The following is a 15,946-nucleotide window of genomic DNA, read 5'->3' as shown; positions in this document are numbered from 1 at the left end:
CTGCAGTGAAGCGGGCGCTGTACAGGTCTGTCGTGGTGAAGAGAGAGCTGAGTCAAAAGGCGAAGCTCTCAATTTACCGATCGATCTACGTTCCCACCCTCATCTATGGTCACGAGCTTTGGGTTGTGACCGAAAGAATGAGATCTCGGATACAAGCGGCCGAAATGAGTTTTCTCCGCAGGGTGTCTGGGCTCTCCCTTAGAGACAGGGTGAGAAGCCCGATCATCCGGGAGGGACTCGGAGTAGAGCCGCTGCTTCTCCACATCGAGAGGAGCCAGTTGAGGTGGCTTGGGCATCTGTTTAGGATGCCTTCTGGACGCCTCCCTGGTGAGGTGTTCCGGACACGTCCCACCGGAAGGAGGCCCAGGGGAAGACCCAGGACACGCTGGAGGGACTACGTTTCTCGGCTGGCCTGGGAACGCCTCGGGATTCCCCCGGAAGAGCTGGCCCAAGTGGCTGGGGAGAGGGAAGTCTGGGCCTCCCTACTTAGGCTGCTACCCCCGCGACCCGACCCCGGATAAGCGGAAGAAAATGGATGGATGGATGGATGGATCAATGTAAACAACAGTCAGAATGGGGTGTGTGAGAGTTTGAAAAGTGCTTCCAGGAAGTGCTATGACATTTTTGAGACTGGGTGTGTGTTTTAAGGCAAAAAATAGTTTTGAAACCACCCTACACTAACCTTTAGCTTGTTTTTTCTAACAAAGTTTGTCTTAATTTCCAAACTAATAATGCTTTGAGAGGTTCTTACTGCTGGTAAGACACTGATTATCAATCTTGCTTTAAGTGCATATTAAAGGCTATATGTTTATAAAATTGCTTTTGTCTTTTATGATGGAATGAATACCTCAGCAATTCCCTCCATTGGTTTTTGGCTGTCCACTTGCAGGATGCCACTCTTTGCAGTGCGAGACACCCTCAGCTCATGCCATGAGTCCAGACTGATCTGCTCCTCACTCCTGTAGCACATTTCACCCCACATTTTACTACGAGTTAGAAAACACTCAGCCTGAGAAAAGACAGGATCCTTCTTCTACCTGATGACAGCTTCTCCAGAGCCGCAGTCAAATCTAAACTCTACAAATCTGTCCACCAAATTTATAGCCAGGAAGTCTCTGCTGTCTGCATCATCACTGTACAGGAGCACCCCGTTAGGCGTGGACGGCCAGAACGTCACCTCGAACTCCATGAAGGAGAGGTAACTCTGAGAGAACTGAGGCCAGGGGACGACGGCGTATGAAAACACTGTTTCATTGAAGAGTGGTGAGGACAGCAAGAAACCTGAACAGTTGAAAGGAGGAGATTTTAAAATGCCAATTGGGAAGAAAGAGGAAGATTTTGAACCATTAGAATGACAAAAAATGTGAGAACACAAAAAGAAAAGGTGTTTTGAATAGAAAGGAATTTGGAGGAAAGGCATAAAGAAAAAAACAGAAAAGTTAAAATGTTGAAAAGTAGTTCACACAAACATGCAATCAATCCCTCTCCTTTTATGTAAGAAATAATCATCCTCATTTTAGGCAATTTTCTTCAATTTGTTCTTAATCTGTTACATAATTATCATAAAAGCTCAGCGTGGAAGCTGACATTTTTTAGTGTTGAAGCAGTTACAAAAACACAGCCAGTGTGCACGTTGCGTGCAATGAAAGAGGCCAATGCATTTAACTTACTCTCTTCACAAAGGGCTCCCCTGAAGCCCAGTGGACACAGACAAATGTAATCATCAGCACGGTTTGCAAAGCATACTCCACCGTTGGCACAGCTGACCACGTCGCACACGCTGTCGCTGCATTCACCTTGAAGAAAAAAATCACAATCTGAAAATCGTCTATAGTAATAAATGATCAAGTATGTTTCAATACATGTTCTCACATGAATTCATTTTTAAGGCAAACATTTTTCCTCTATGACTGAGTATAAAATAGAAAAGTATTAAAGTAAATGAGTAACAAAATGTAAAGTTTACTAATCAGGAAGCAGAAACGGTAAACATCCTGTTTTCCTCACCTATATCAGCGCCACTCAGAGCTTTGCCGAGAGGCCACTGCCTGATGTCTATAACTTTGTTATTGATGGTCAGACTCTGAACGCAGCCCACAAAACCACGATTAGTTCCCGTCGCCTTGACCAGCCCGTAAATACTCGGAGATCCACCCACGTATAACGGGGAGCGGAACGTAATCTTAGTGTACAGACCCTGAAAGAGACAGGCTGAAGTGAGCAAAGTGACAGTTTTTAGAACTTAAATGTTGTACTTTTGGTTTCTTTTGGTGTTTTTGTTTTGTACTTTACATCTTTTACCTGCGAGCGTCCAGTTATAGGGTTGTCGTTGTCCATACGGAGCCATCCACTCATGCCATCTCTGAAAACAGTTACTATGTGCCACTGACCCAAAACAATGCGACTCTCGCTGACGATCTGAGAAGGCCCTGTTCCACAATTAAACCTAAAGAGACAAATATCAAACCGCTAATTGTTACATTGATTACCATAAAGATCCAGCTGCATGGTGTGTGAGTTAAAATGACTCAATCGTTCTATTTGTTGTTGCTACGAGCTTCAGTTTGTGTTTGATGTTTTCTGGAGGACAACTTAAGCCAGCAGTGAACATCTGTTCAGCTCAGTTTTGTAGTTTAACTCTTACTAACAGTAAATATCATACCTGCTGTAGATAGCGTTTGGAACAATCTCAGTTCGGGGAAATAGTGTGCAATTATGATCAAATTGATGAGCTAATGGCTAGTCTGAGGAAAGACAAGCCTAAAGTCGATTGCTGCTGTATTGAAACTCACTCAGTCCTAAAACGTTTATATTTTTAATGTAAATGTTTTAGAGATATTTAAATCACCATCAGATCTGCATAACAAAATTACTCCAGTAAAACTATTGTGCTACTGCTAGCTGCTGTTGTTACTTGAGCTTGCATACAACCATATTATTCTAAATAAATAAATGTGTAAAGTGATACAGTCAGTGGTTGAAAGGCTGATAAAAATAAAGATTAAAATTATCTTCAGCAACTGGATTTGTAAGTATTGTTACTTACCAGCTGTTATTAAAATATACTATCCTGTATGTGCATGTGTTAGTATTCTCATATTTTCGTTTTGTAATGATTGCAGTTATAAATGTTTATTATCATAAAAAAAGAAATGGAATGTATGACAAAACATTAGGTTATTTTCAATGGTTATACAAAATACTTTTACTATTAGAATGGTGACTGGCAAGAGCAACTTGTTACACTTTATTATTTTATTGTGTCTTTATAGTAAATATGGCATTAAATAAAATGTATCAAAGTGAGTTGTTGCATTTCTATCTAAAAGCATAATGTTCATGACTAGATGATACCCTCACCTGTAGTGAAGCTTGCCTCGAACCAAAGCTAAAGACGTAAAGTCACCACGACCATGCTCATTCTCTCCACAGTAAAGTAGTAAGCCATCCTCAGACTCTGCCTGTTCCAGAATAAAAAGGACATCCTAAATACATTTTCATGAATAGCAAGGTAAAGAAAAAAATGTAAAAAAAACAATAGAAGGTCTTACCTTGAACTCCAAAGTGATCTGAAATGTCTGGTAAGAATTTTTCAAGGGCTCAAAGGTCACGTGAGAGTAGCCATAGAACCTGGGAAAGTTTATGGCTACCGCTAAAGAGGAACAAAAGATGAAAACATTATAAAATGATGATTGTTTTGTCAGATGGATGAAACATAAAGTGCAAAACAATTTCATCTTAATCCCAAGACAGTTCAACTTCCTGCTGTATGTCTATGAAATCATATACATTTTATTGTAAGATAATGTAAAAATTTAATAAAATCGAATTGAGGCAGATACTTCTCAATTTAACTTCTCACCTTCAGAGCAGGTGTTGCCTCTTCGTCCGAGGTTACAGTGGCAGCGTGAGCCTCCACTCTCGCTATCAGGGAGACAGAAACTTTCCGGCGGACACACCGTTTCATCACAGCTCAGGCCGTAAACACGAGGAACCTCCCCCTGCCAGGAGGAGACGGTTGGGCTGGCAGGGGTGGAGGAAAAAGGAACGCTGAAGAAAAGTAGAAAAATAAAAGCTCAATTAGTTCAGTCTTCTGAAAGAAAGAAACTAGGGATGCATGATATTGGATATCGATATGCCGATATGTTAAAACATATTTAACCGATACCAGTACTAATGGTTTTTGTTTTTTTTCCTAGACCTACGCACTTACAACGACTACATAGCTTTCTCTGCTGTGGAATTAAAATACATTATTCTGCATGGTCTTTGTCAATTTGACCTGCTACCTAATGCAGATGCTAAAAGGGGGGCTGAAAATGATGTAACACTTCAACTTGGATTATGTTTAATGTCAAATTTATTCATGACATTTACTCTCTCTCTAACGCAATGACAACACTCGAACAGTGCAAATTTGTAAATTTTCACAAATCTAAACTCAACCTGTTCACGAGCTCAAGTGAAAAGCGCATAAGTAGTAGTGCTTTAATAGATATATTGTACTTGACTGTTTCTTAAATTAAAAACAAACTTAAAACTGGAGCCTTTTGTAATGGTTTTTTTAAATGGAATGGTCGATGTCCGATATTAACTTTACCGCTAATATCGGCTGATACTGATACCATGACGATAATATTGTGCATCCCTAAAAGAAACAATATAGATTCACAAGACCTAGCCTAAGAGGCTCAAGGAGTATATGAAGGTGACTTGCAGAGATGTAACTGGAGACGTTTTTGTTGCAGAGCAACAGTGCTAACCCCCACAGCATAAAGTTCACCTGCTGGTGGAAGGTGGAGCAGTGGTCATGGTGTCAGAAGTACTGCTCATCTCAGAGGTGACGGACAAAACCAAATCTGTGAAAGCCATGAGAACAGACGAGGTGGTCGTAGAAACAGGTTGTTCAGTGACATTTGGAGGGTCTGCAGTGTTCATACGGTAAACAACATTTTGACCAGATGGTGGACCGGGATGTGAACGGAGCTGGGACTTCTTATCACCCTCACTGACACCTGGAAATGGTTTCAACTAGAATACAGAAATGTTAATGTTAGAAATGTTAAGGAACGAAAGAAAACAACAACTATTTTGTTTTTAATGGGGACAATCTATGGCCAGTTGTCTTAGGTTCATGTAAGCTGTGTGTCAAACATCTCACACACCAGGTAAGACCCACCTCTTCAATAAATACATCATAATCTGAGTCGTCAAAGTCAAACCCATCTTCATCTTCATCTTCGGTTCTGGAGTTTGTCACATGAAAGTCAAAATCCCCGCTGCCAACATCTGATACTCCTGTAACAAACATCGGAGCGGAACGGTAAAAAGACATTTTATTCTAATGTGTAAAAAAAAGAACAACACAAAATTTCAAGATGATAAGTCTAAATAAATATGATGTACAGCAGTCCCTCGGTACTTCGCGGTTCGACTTTCGTGGACTCACTGTTTCACGGGTTTTCAAGGTAAGATTGTACACGACACATGATTGGCTGATTGATGGAAGGCGACCAACCAGAGCATTGTACTCTGTATCCCGGGTGCTGATTGGCTCAGTAACCGTAGCGTCAGTCTGTCTGCTCTCTTTTGCTGTGCTCTTTTAGAGAGTTTAGATAGCTTAGAACTTTAAGACTGTTGCAAATGTTGAACAGTTTTGCAGATGTTTTTAATCCAATGAAAAAACAGATAGAACTAAAATACCTTTTACAGCAGTTTAAAAGTATTATTTATCTACGTCATGTCAACTTTTTCTCATACATCTGTGGGAAATGTCTTGTTAGTATAGCTCAGTATTAATTCATTTAACAAACAAAGTAAACTGTATCTGATTGTTTTATTTCACCTGTCGGCTAAATAAAAGTCAGATGTGTCAGAGTAACAACTGTGTCTTTGTGTACATTATGGAAACTGAACTTCTGAGCCTGATTGAATGCAGAGAACAAACTGCTAAGTGGAGTGGCACCACCTAATAACATTAAAACCTGTTGAGTGCTGCATGGTGCACAGGGAGGCGGAGGGAGGCTTAGTCCTGACAAAGTAATCTGTTGTGTAACAGTCCTCCTTATCAGCACAATATTTGTGATTAAAAAAAAAAACTGATAAGAATCCTAATAGAGAGTTACAGGGAAGGTGAGTCAGTCAGTCGGACCTCTAAGCTTCATCAAGCAGAGGCACATTGTGTGCATGTACGTCCATGAACCTGGACGAGCCCGGGGGGGCTGACATCCCTAATCCTGTCTAATAAAACTGGTTCCTAACCCACTTTATTCCATGCTGAGATGCAACGCTTCTGAAGTCTCTGTGAGTCTGTTACTTAATGAGCATAAAAATGGTTAATTTTTCATGTTTCATGCAACTTTTAACATTTTAATAAATATAATACGACCTGTCTTTCAAAGGGTGAGTAGTACTCGATTCAGGCTGTGTGGATTTTAGTTACCTTGGCCTAGAAGTGTTAATAGAGTAGGCTTCACAGCATGAATGTGTTTACATGTCAGTTTCGTTGTGTTAAGAGTCATGTTCTTTGAGTCACATGTGTCAAAGTGTTCATGTTCTGTGTGTGGGTTTGTGTGTGGTGCACACATGAAAATGTGTTTTAACATCAGTCCGATTTGACCATTTTCCAGACCTTCATCAACTGGCAGCTGCCTTTGTCTTCAATAATTATGTAAAGAAATGTGTTGCTTTGCCTTTTTTTTCAATGAAGAACCTTGTCCCACTGACCCACTGACACCAAAACACCAGTCTGGGTCAAAGTCCTGCAAGTTGAACTGCAGAGCTACACAAAACTCTACAACACGTTTTGGTGTGCGGTGCTTTTGGCAAAGAGGTGATGTGCATGTTTTTGGACTTCTGGAAACAAAAGTGTGTTTTTTATTACAATTATACATAATATGGGGAATTGTTAAAACTAAGTGGAAATAGAATTTTCGTTAAGTTGTGAATAAAGCTGACCTAGACCTTTTTTTTAATTATTTAAACTTATGGTGAAACTGGCTCAGAGATCCACATCTGGCCTTACCGAGTGTTCGGACAGGGTTGTTGATGTGGCTGGGTGGGCTTACTCCGTGCATGTTGACGGCTCTGACAACAAACTGGTACTCTGTGTCCGGTAGCAGCCCTTTCAATACCATGGAGTTGGTCTCAATGGGCTCGCGAATATTTGTCCACTCTGTGTCCATTTCTGGCCTGAGTAAAAAATTAAAAAAAATCTTAGAAATGTAAGGAAATAAGAATGAACAGAACAATAATGTGCTAATAAAATGTAAACTTTACACCAATTGTGAGAATGTTGAAACCTCAGAGCATGTAAGACATTTTGATCAAATCTTTTTATTTGATTTTGTGTCTTATTTCTTGCCAGTAAAAAAGGAGCATTACAGAGTAGTCTCAAAAATTACTTTAAAACGCACACATTAAAAAAAAACTGTTTAATTGCACTATTTGTTCTGACTGTCTTCAATAAGCCAGGTAATATAAAAAGCAAAAAGATTAAGGCATTTGTTTACTTTTATTATTTCTTATTTTGCACCTGCTTCCCTCTGCAGGGGTCGACACAGCTTTTCTTAGTTTAGTTGAAAAAGATCAAAGCTGCTGTTAACATGAAATACAATGTAGTTGATGCAGCTTCATGATTTTGTTACAGTTCGTATTTTAATAGTTTATATTGGATGTTATATGTTCAAAATATCCTAATAAAAGGGTCCAAATCTTTATTAGCACGTCCATGAAATATAATCGTTTTGTAAAATTTTAACGATCAAATATAAAACTAAAATGGGGTAACTAAGTGATTGATGCAGCAGTCTTATGAAGGACTTTCAGGGTAAAACAATTTTCAAACATGTCATCCAAAGTTCATTCCTTTATTTGTTTCTTTTTCTTCAGCCTTATTCGAAAACCTATTTCTTCTTTGTCTCTATAAAGCTGAAGCTGCGGTTAGTTTTTTATGAGACCGAACTTGAACGTTCAATGCGTCTCTTCAATAGAGTCTCTTTTGATGTAAGGAGAGAAAGACTTGCAGCCAAGATGGCCCTTCAGAGAGAAAAATGTCCCCATGTACAAAAAACAGACTCATATTCATGTCTGCTCCCTCACAACAACAGACAGTTTCTCTGTTTTTCTCTTGTTTGTTTCAGTGGGCGTTAGCTCTGCACAGCAAGGATCAACAACACAAGTTTTAAAAAATGTTTTAGCTTTTCACATGCAACAGCTTTTTCTTATATTTCTTTATAATAAAAAAAAACATTTAAGTTCTCTCCACATGTTGCTGTATCAAAGGGTTTCAAGCTGCCTAATTGTGACATCAGCTTCCTTAACTCTGCAGTCTAGACAAGTGAGCTCCTTTGTGTGCGTGCGAGGATGAAAACTAATAGAAGGAACAGAAAACTCGTTCTTTCTCATGTCCCAGATGACCCTTCTGTCAAAACACTAGTGGTTACTCTGAACAGACCAGCAAAGATGCATGCAGACCATTCCAGAGGACAGCGGTGCATTCAGTGGCAGTTTGCCTGTACGCCACGCCACTTTTGGTAAACTGACTCTCCAGTTGGCCCTAGGGTTGGTGGGAGGATGCAGAGCTTCTTCAATATAAGTTTCTACAGGTTTTATTTATTTATTTTTGATAGCTTTTTGTGGCTCTTTAAGGTAGTTTAAAAGTTTCAAAGTTCATGCTCAGTAATCCTGATAGAAAATCCAACAAAGTTCAGTCAGGTCATCTGGAAAGTTTTTCCTTTTTTGGTTGTTTTTTTTTTGTAGATGTTTCATCCTTCATCCAAAGGACTTCATCAGTTCGAGGAGCCACAACAAACTGAGTCCAACAAGCAGCACACCCGCATGGTGGACAACCAATTTGCTGGTAAATGGTAAATGGACTATACAGTAGTCCCTTGTTTATTGCGCGGGATCCATACCCTGAAGCCCCGCGATAAGTGAAAAAACGCAAAGTAGGAATAGTAAATAGTAGTACAAGTAGTAAGTAGTAGTTTATATATATTTTTTTTTTTTCATCCATAAAGGTGTTTTAAACCCTTACCACACTCTTGCAATATTCTAAACAATGTTACTAAACTCTAAACGCTCTTAAAGACCACATAATGCTTTGATTTCAGCTCTCTGCCTCCTCTGCTCTTTACCACCTGCAAGCGCTCTTGGCCACGCCCACTACTCCACCCTGCACGAGAACAGGTGATTAGCTGCAGGAGGAAGCTTTTTCTTTAGCTCTTTGTACTATAATCTGTGTCCTCATTTACCCATTCATACAACAGTCTACTAGATCAATACAAAGAATAATCAGTACTTTATCACATTCTTTCATTGAAGGGACACACATCGGAGGCAATGAGGCGTTCAGTGTCTTGCCCAGGGACACTTCAACATGTGACTGCTGGTGGCATCGAACTCCCAACTCTTGCATTGGAGGATGACTACTAACCATTCAGCTCACCTGCCTCCACCTTCATTTGCCCCACTCTAAGCCCTTGGTGATAAGATGATCTCTGGGGTCCGCCCTCTCCCTGAGGCCACAATAGCCTAAGTTATTCAAAACATCATGAACTTTGTTAGATTTTCTACCTGAATTATTGAGCATGAACTTTGATGTTTTGAACCACTTTGGCTATGGTTGTCTCAGAGGAGCCGATAGGGGAGAGGGCGGGCCCCAGAAACCATCTTATCACCATAAAACTGTTGAGCCCACTATGGGAGTGTGCCGCTTGTGGGACTCAGTTTGTTGTGGCTCCTCAGACTGATGAAGTCCTTTAGATGAAGGACAAAGCATCTCAACAAAAAAAAGAAGCCATCCAGATGACCTGACTGAACTTTGTTGGGTAGTTTTAAAGTGTTTTTAGCAAGGGTTTTTTTTATTATTGATTTTTAAAGTATAATTATGGTTTAAAGATTCTATGTGGGGTTTTCCATGTCATGTTATGTTTGGGATGCACAGTATGTATGCATGTTGATGCCTTAGGATTAATAAGGTATCTATTTTATTCTGTTCTTGAAGGAATGCGTGTCACCTGCAGTGAGCAATAAATATGTTTTAGATAATTGAGTGAATGAACAAACAACTCAGAGGCAGCTCATGGACACTTTGGAGGTCAGTTCTAAGATCTGTAAATTAACAAAAGTTAGGAATCCCAGAAGAATCAGACCAAAAGTATTTTTCCAACTTAGTTGACATAAGCTTGGGTTCAAACCCCCTGACGGTTACAACAAAACTGTGGGTGGGAAAGGTGAATAACTCACACCTGCCTCCACCTTCATTTACCCCACTCTAAGCCCTTGAGCAAGGCTCTTAATCCCCCCCCCCCCCCCTCCAGCCGATCATCTCCCCTGGGTGACTAGGGCAGCCGTCTGCTTTACACATGTGGGCTGTAGTAGACCAATCAATCAACCTTTATTTAGACAGGTAAATCCCATTGAGCCTCGAGGACTCATTTACAAGAGAGACCTGATTTCAACAAAGAAAGATGACAACAATGGACAACAGCAACAACAATAAACAATTATGAAAAGTAATACTGCAGTTTTTTTTTTTGTTTGTTTTTTTTTTACAAATAGGATGGCTAAAAGATGTGCACTCCCAGGACATTATTACATGCAGTGTTCCCTCAGTGAGGACTAAACTAGGCAAAAGGGCCTTCTCCTACTTCGGTCCTGTTTCCTGGAATATTTTGCAAAAAGATCTGAAGCTCTCAATGTTGACCTCTCTAAGTGGCTTCAAACATCTGTTAAGTTCCTTGCAAGAACAAATGCAGACATGTTCCTGTTTTTAGTTTTCTACATCACCTTATAATCTAACTGTTTTTGCTACATTTTTTCTCACTGTGTGATATATGTGAGATTCCTGGGTTTTGCCTGTCACTCACTCTTCCTTCTACAGCCAATTACCTATAACTCACTCCACCTGCTGTTGCTCTGAGGAGGACTGCTTGATGGTGTACTTAAGCTCCTGCCAGACACCTCGTCAGTGCTGGGACAGCATCTACCAAATGGTAACTCGTGTACAACCAACTAACATTTTGTTGCTGCTGAGACCAGTGGATAAAGGTTGGGTCAGGAAGAGCATCTGGCATAAAAATGGTTATTAAGGGTCTACGCAAAAAGGCTTTGACATCCTCATGACATGGCATGTAATCAAAAGTTAATTTAAAAAATGTGGGGATGGATTGCAAAGTTTAATGCTATAGGCAAAAGTTGCTCTTTTAAAATAGCAATGTAGTTTAAAGTAACTGCAACTTGTATTTTTTTTTATCCTCTACTTGAGACATTTCGAGCACTGAACCCAGAGAAAGTCTTTTTATGTCCAACTGAGGAGTGTTTTCCTGTTAAAACAAGAATACTTTTCTCTTCTGATGTCAGTCTTTGTGCTAAAATAACACTGTAGCTGTTAAAATGTAAACGGGACTTATGACATTTTTTATTTCAATTGCAAGAATTTGATAGATATAAGATGTTTCCTGACCTTATTAGTATGAGATGTTATCTGAACTGCTGCCATGAAGTTAAATCCAAACCACTCCGGGTAGCATTTTTCTAAATTGATTTCTAAATCTGTCACATTTGGTGTCATTTAAATGGTAAATGAACTGTACTTATATAGTGCTTTTCTATCTAACCAAGATCCTCAATGCACTTTACAACACAATCTGTGTTCTCATTTAGCTCCACACACACATTCATACAGCACTCTACTGCATCTCTACAAAGCTAATCGAACAAATCGTTCTAAAGAGACTAATCAGAGCTTTATCACATTCATACACTGAAGGGTCGCACATCAGAGGTAATGAGGGGTTCAGTGTCTTGCTTAGGGACACTTCAGTATGTGACTGCTGGTGGAATCGAACCTCCAGCTATTCCATTGGAGGACGACTGCTCTAACCACTCAGCCACAGCTGCCCCTCCCAAATATTTGGGTCCAATGTTGGCACTGATTTCTAATCATCAAGAGGTTTTTGTTTAGGAACCATCCAGGCTCTTTCAAACACAGATGATTTTATCAGCTGAAATGAACAGAAAGCTTTAAAATCTTGTCTTTATGGCTTTTCCTTGCTACTGTGGAACAAAATGCATTTAGGACAGTTGTTTTTTTGTTTGTTTTTTTTTTGTTCATGACAAGGCCACTTGAAACTTTCCTCTTTTACACAGTAAGTACCTGTACTGTACAAATTGGTTGGTGGATGTGGGTGACTTCTGGTGAGCTTGAGTGTTTATAATGACTGTTTACCTCATCTGAATCTCCATTTTGTTGTTTTTCTGTCTGTTAGATGAGTTTATGACTGACCTGATGTAAGCCACCAGGAAGTGAAGAACAGGTGCACTTCCTTCACTTTCTCCCTGCTGCCACGACAACGCCAACTCTGTGTCTGACACCGCCATGACTACAGGTTGAGTTGGAGGCGATGGGGGCATGCACATTTCTGATGGAGAAAGAAAATAAAAGCATCACTGTAGAAAAAGAATGTCATCTGCTGTAAATCTCTTGTTCTTACCATGTGAGGCAGTACTGATGTCTCTGGGCATGCTGGGCCTGCCCTCCCCTGCCCATCCATAAGCTCCAACACTGACTCTGTACTTAGCGTTCATCTTTAGGTTTCCAATGTTCACATCCTAGAAGGTGCATCAAGGACAAGGATCATTTTAGGTATTGTCAAATAAAACTGAAAGGTGATTTAAGAGGCAGTAGGGTCATTTAGACAGGAAGCAATCAGTGGAAAAGAAACATGAGGGGTAGGTACTCACAAAGCTGGCTTGTCCGTTAAATTGCCCCTGTGAGAAACAGCATTTACATTTCAGGGCATCAGAATCTGTTCTGTAACTTAAAGTGACAGTTCAAATGTTTTAACCGGGGCTCTGTAAAAAAGTTATGAACATTTATACCTGTTGTAAATAGCTCTTTGAATGACAAAGAATCTCTAATGCTCTGATATTGGTGTCTTGATATTGAATGATGAAAATTGAACTTTTGCATTTACCCTTTATTTATACAGGTAGTCTCATTGAGCCACGAGAACTCATTTTCAAGAGAGACCTGTTTAGGGAGCAGATGGTGGTGGTTAAGGGCCTTGCTCAGGGGCCCAGAGTGGGGCGAATGAGGGGGGAGGGTGGTGTGGGTGTTTCACCTTTTCCACCCACATTTTGGTGTTGACGGTACCAGGAGTTGAACCTGCGACTTTCCGATCACAGGCCCATCTTCTAACCTCTGCGCCACCACTCCCTTAGACAATGTCCAAACATAAAACTGTTCAAATTATCATATAAATATGATTATTGCTGGATATAATATATAATATTATTATTCAATTATTGTTGGGGTTTTTGTTATTTGTTATTGATGCTTTTTGTTTGTTTGTTAGTTTTTTTTCGTGAAGTTAAAGGAATAATAATTGTTCAACTACTATAGTTAACTTAAATAGATACTATATTGATGGGTTAAATATTGGTTAGTTGTTATAATGTATGTATGATTATACAAGTAATAAATGTAAGATTATGTAAGTGGTTAAGGAGTGGTCATTTTGATGTTTATACTTCTACCCACTCCCTTGAAAATATAAAACAAAAAGTTTTGACATTATGCTTCATGCTGTATTTTTTTTTGTTTGTTTGTTTGTTTTTTACATATTCAAAAAATAATAAACTAAACTAAACTAAAATGACTCAAATTTAGGGGAAAAAAAATAGTTATGACCAGACTGACAAACTAACATCTAGTCTGAGCAGATAGAAGACAAAAGTGGATTACTGCCATTTCAAACAACAACAAAATAACTCACATTTGTTGATGTGAACACTAACTTAAAACTTTCACATTGATGTCTGTTTCTTATTGCACAGTTATTTCCATTGATTTAATCACAATCAATGCATTTTTGTCTTGATCCTGCTCAAACTTGTCATTAGCTTGTTATTCTGCTCAGAGACAGGAAGAATATTACTGCATGACTACAAAATCATGGGGTGTAGCCACATAATACATAACTTATCATTAGAATTGTATGTGCTGTGTAAATGAGAGGTGAATCCAAGGCCACAATTTTTATTTGAGATCAAAGAGGTGGCTGTCCTGTTTGTTCTAGCAATGAATAATGATAATTATACTTTTGATGTGCCAATGAACCTGTTCATAATTCTGTACAGTTCCGTAGCACTGGCACTATTTATTTATGTGTGGTATAGAGTGGTATAGAGGGATATGGCGACATCACTGATTTGTAAAAAATAGGCATCAATAGTTACACCATGTTGAGTTAGGTGCATTTTCTGCAACCTCTAAACAAAAGCAGGGATAAAAAAAATACATCTTATTGAATACTCACTGTGGTTAACATGTCCAAACTGAGGGGAACCTCCATGATGGATGCAGTACCAACTGCACGACCATTCTTCATTTCAGTGTAAAAAACCTGCACAGACAAAATGCATGCATATTTTTACCTTTTATGTATTTTTTTTGTTTGTTTGTTTGTTTCCATTACTGACACTTACTAATAACAGTGTTATCACTGCTAACAATAACCATGAATATATTTGATGAAACTGGGGTGTTTATATACCAAACAGAAGGCACAATGAACGTGCATGCTTGTATGTGAGTTGTTGAGAAGCGAGGTAGTCAACTAATCCTCTTAGACTAAGCATATGGCCGTAAGCAGAGCTCACCAATCATAGTGAGCTACAACTGATTCATTATTGATTCAAAATAAACTCTGGGAAGGAAAGAAAATTAACTAATCAATGAACTATAGAAACAGAAACTCCCGACATGTCTGGTAAAATTGAAAAACAGGTAAATTACAGATGCTTATTTATCAGAAAAGTCCAATTAAATGTGCAAGCTGTACACTTTGGTTCAAAACAACACACAACTTAACACACAACTTGAACAAAATGCTTACTGGTAGTTATGCTGCTTACACTGACGAAAAAGAAATCATACACATTCGGCAGTGTACGAGTAAACACATGAATTTGAAAATGTTGCATTTTTCTTCCTCAAGGCCATCTTTCTGGACGGGGAGTTTGATGGGCACTTCAGTTTCAAAGCAGAGGGCTGAATGTTGTGACCATGCAGAGAGAAGTGAGCACCCTCTCAGGGAAGATACAGGGAATTTGATTTGTCTGTATTTAAATAAAACTCATTGATGTAAAAATAAATAAAAAATTAAATCCAAAAAAATTCTAAGAAAGAAATCCCTTTTTCCACAGGTTTGTACAAGGATTTTAGAGGTTTAGGTGTTTTATCTAAAACCTCAACAAAATACAAAAATAAATGGAAACAGCTGAAATGTTTTTTTTAGTTCATGCTGTGAATTTTTAGCTAAATGTAACGTATTTACATACACACATACACACATACACACATACACACATACACACATACACACGTATATACGTACATACATACATATATACATACGTACGTACATATATACTTGCATACATACATACATACATACATACATACATACATACATACATACATACATACATACATACATACATACATACATACGTATGTACATACATACATACATAAATACATACATACATATGTATGTACATACATACATACATACGTACACACATACATACGTACATACATATATACATACATAAGTACATACGTGCATGCATACATACATACATACATACATACATACATACATACATACATACATACATACATACATACATACATACATATGTATGTACAGACATACATACATACGTACGTACATGCATACATACATACATACATACATATGTATGTACATACAAACATATGTACACACATACATACATACATATATATACGTAAATAAGTACATACATGCACATGTACATACATACATACATACATTCAGATGTACATACATACATACGTATGTACACACATGCATACATATGTACATACATACATACATGCATACATGCATAC

The 15,946-nt window shown here is 38.7% G+C and overlaps 1 protein-coding gene across 1 annotated transcript in view; it reads right to left on the bottom strand.

Moving 5' to 3' along the window:
• The window catches only part of LOC119413324 (pikachurin), a 28,687-nt gene that overhangs the window by 6,434 nt on the left and 6,307 nt on the right, over window positions 1–15,946 (bottom strand). The window contains exons 3-17 of the mRNA XM_037680366.1: window positions 14,325–14,411; window positions 12,748–12,774; window positions 12,498–12,615; window positions 12,290–12,425; window positions 7,025–7,191; window positions 5,180–5,298; window positions 4,784–5,031; window positions 3,863–4,050; window positions 3,552–3,652; window positions 3,361–3,461; window positions 2,302–2,446; window positions 2,008–2,197; window positions 1,671–1,796; window positions 1,038–1,281; window positions 848–959 (exon numbers count right to left, since the gene is read on the bottom strand). Of these exons, the coding sequence (XP_037536294.1) occupies window positions 848–959; window positions 1,038–1,281; window positions 1,671–1,796; window positions 2,008–2,197; window positions 2,302–2,446; window positions 3,361–3,461; window positions 3,552–3,652; window positions 3,863–4,050; window positions 4,784–5,031; window positions 5,180–5,298; window positions 7,025–7,191; window positions 12,290–12,425; window positions 12,498–12,615; window positions 12,748–12,774; window positions 14,325–14,411 (2,109 nt within the window). The remainder of the gene's footprint in view (window positions 1–847; window positions 960–1,037; window positions 1,282–1,670; window positions 1,797–2,007; window positions 2,198–2,301; window positions 2,447–3,360; window positions 3,462–3,551; window positions 3,653–3,862; window positions 4,051–4,783; window positions 5,032–5,179; window positions 5,299–7,024; window positions 7,192–12,289; window positions 12,426–12,497; window positions 12,616–12,747; window positions 12,775–14,324; window positions 14,412–15,946) is intronic.

Source organism: Nematolebias whitei, chromosome 8 (assembly GCF_014905685.2).
Source record: "Nematolebias whitei isolate Nwh7 chromosome 8, NemWhi1, whole genome shotgun sequence".
Lineage (NCBI taxonomy): Eukaryota > Metazoa > Chordata > Actinopteri > Cyprinodontiformes > Rivulidae > Nematolebias > Nematolebias whitei.
Note: the sequence above shows the minus strand (reverse complement) of the source record. Positions and strands in the feature narration are given on the sequence as shown.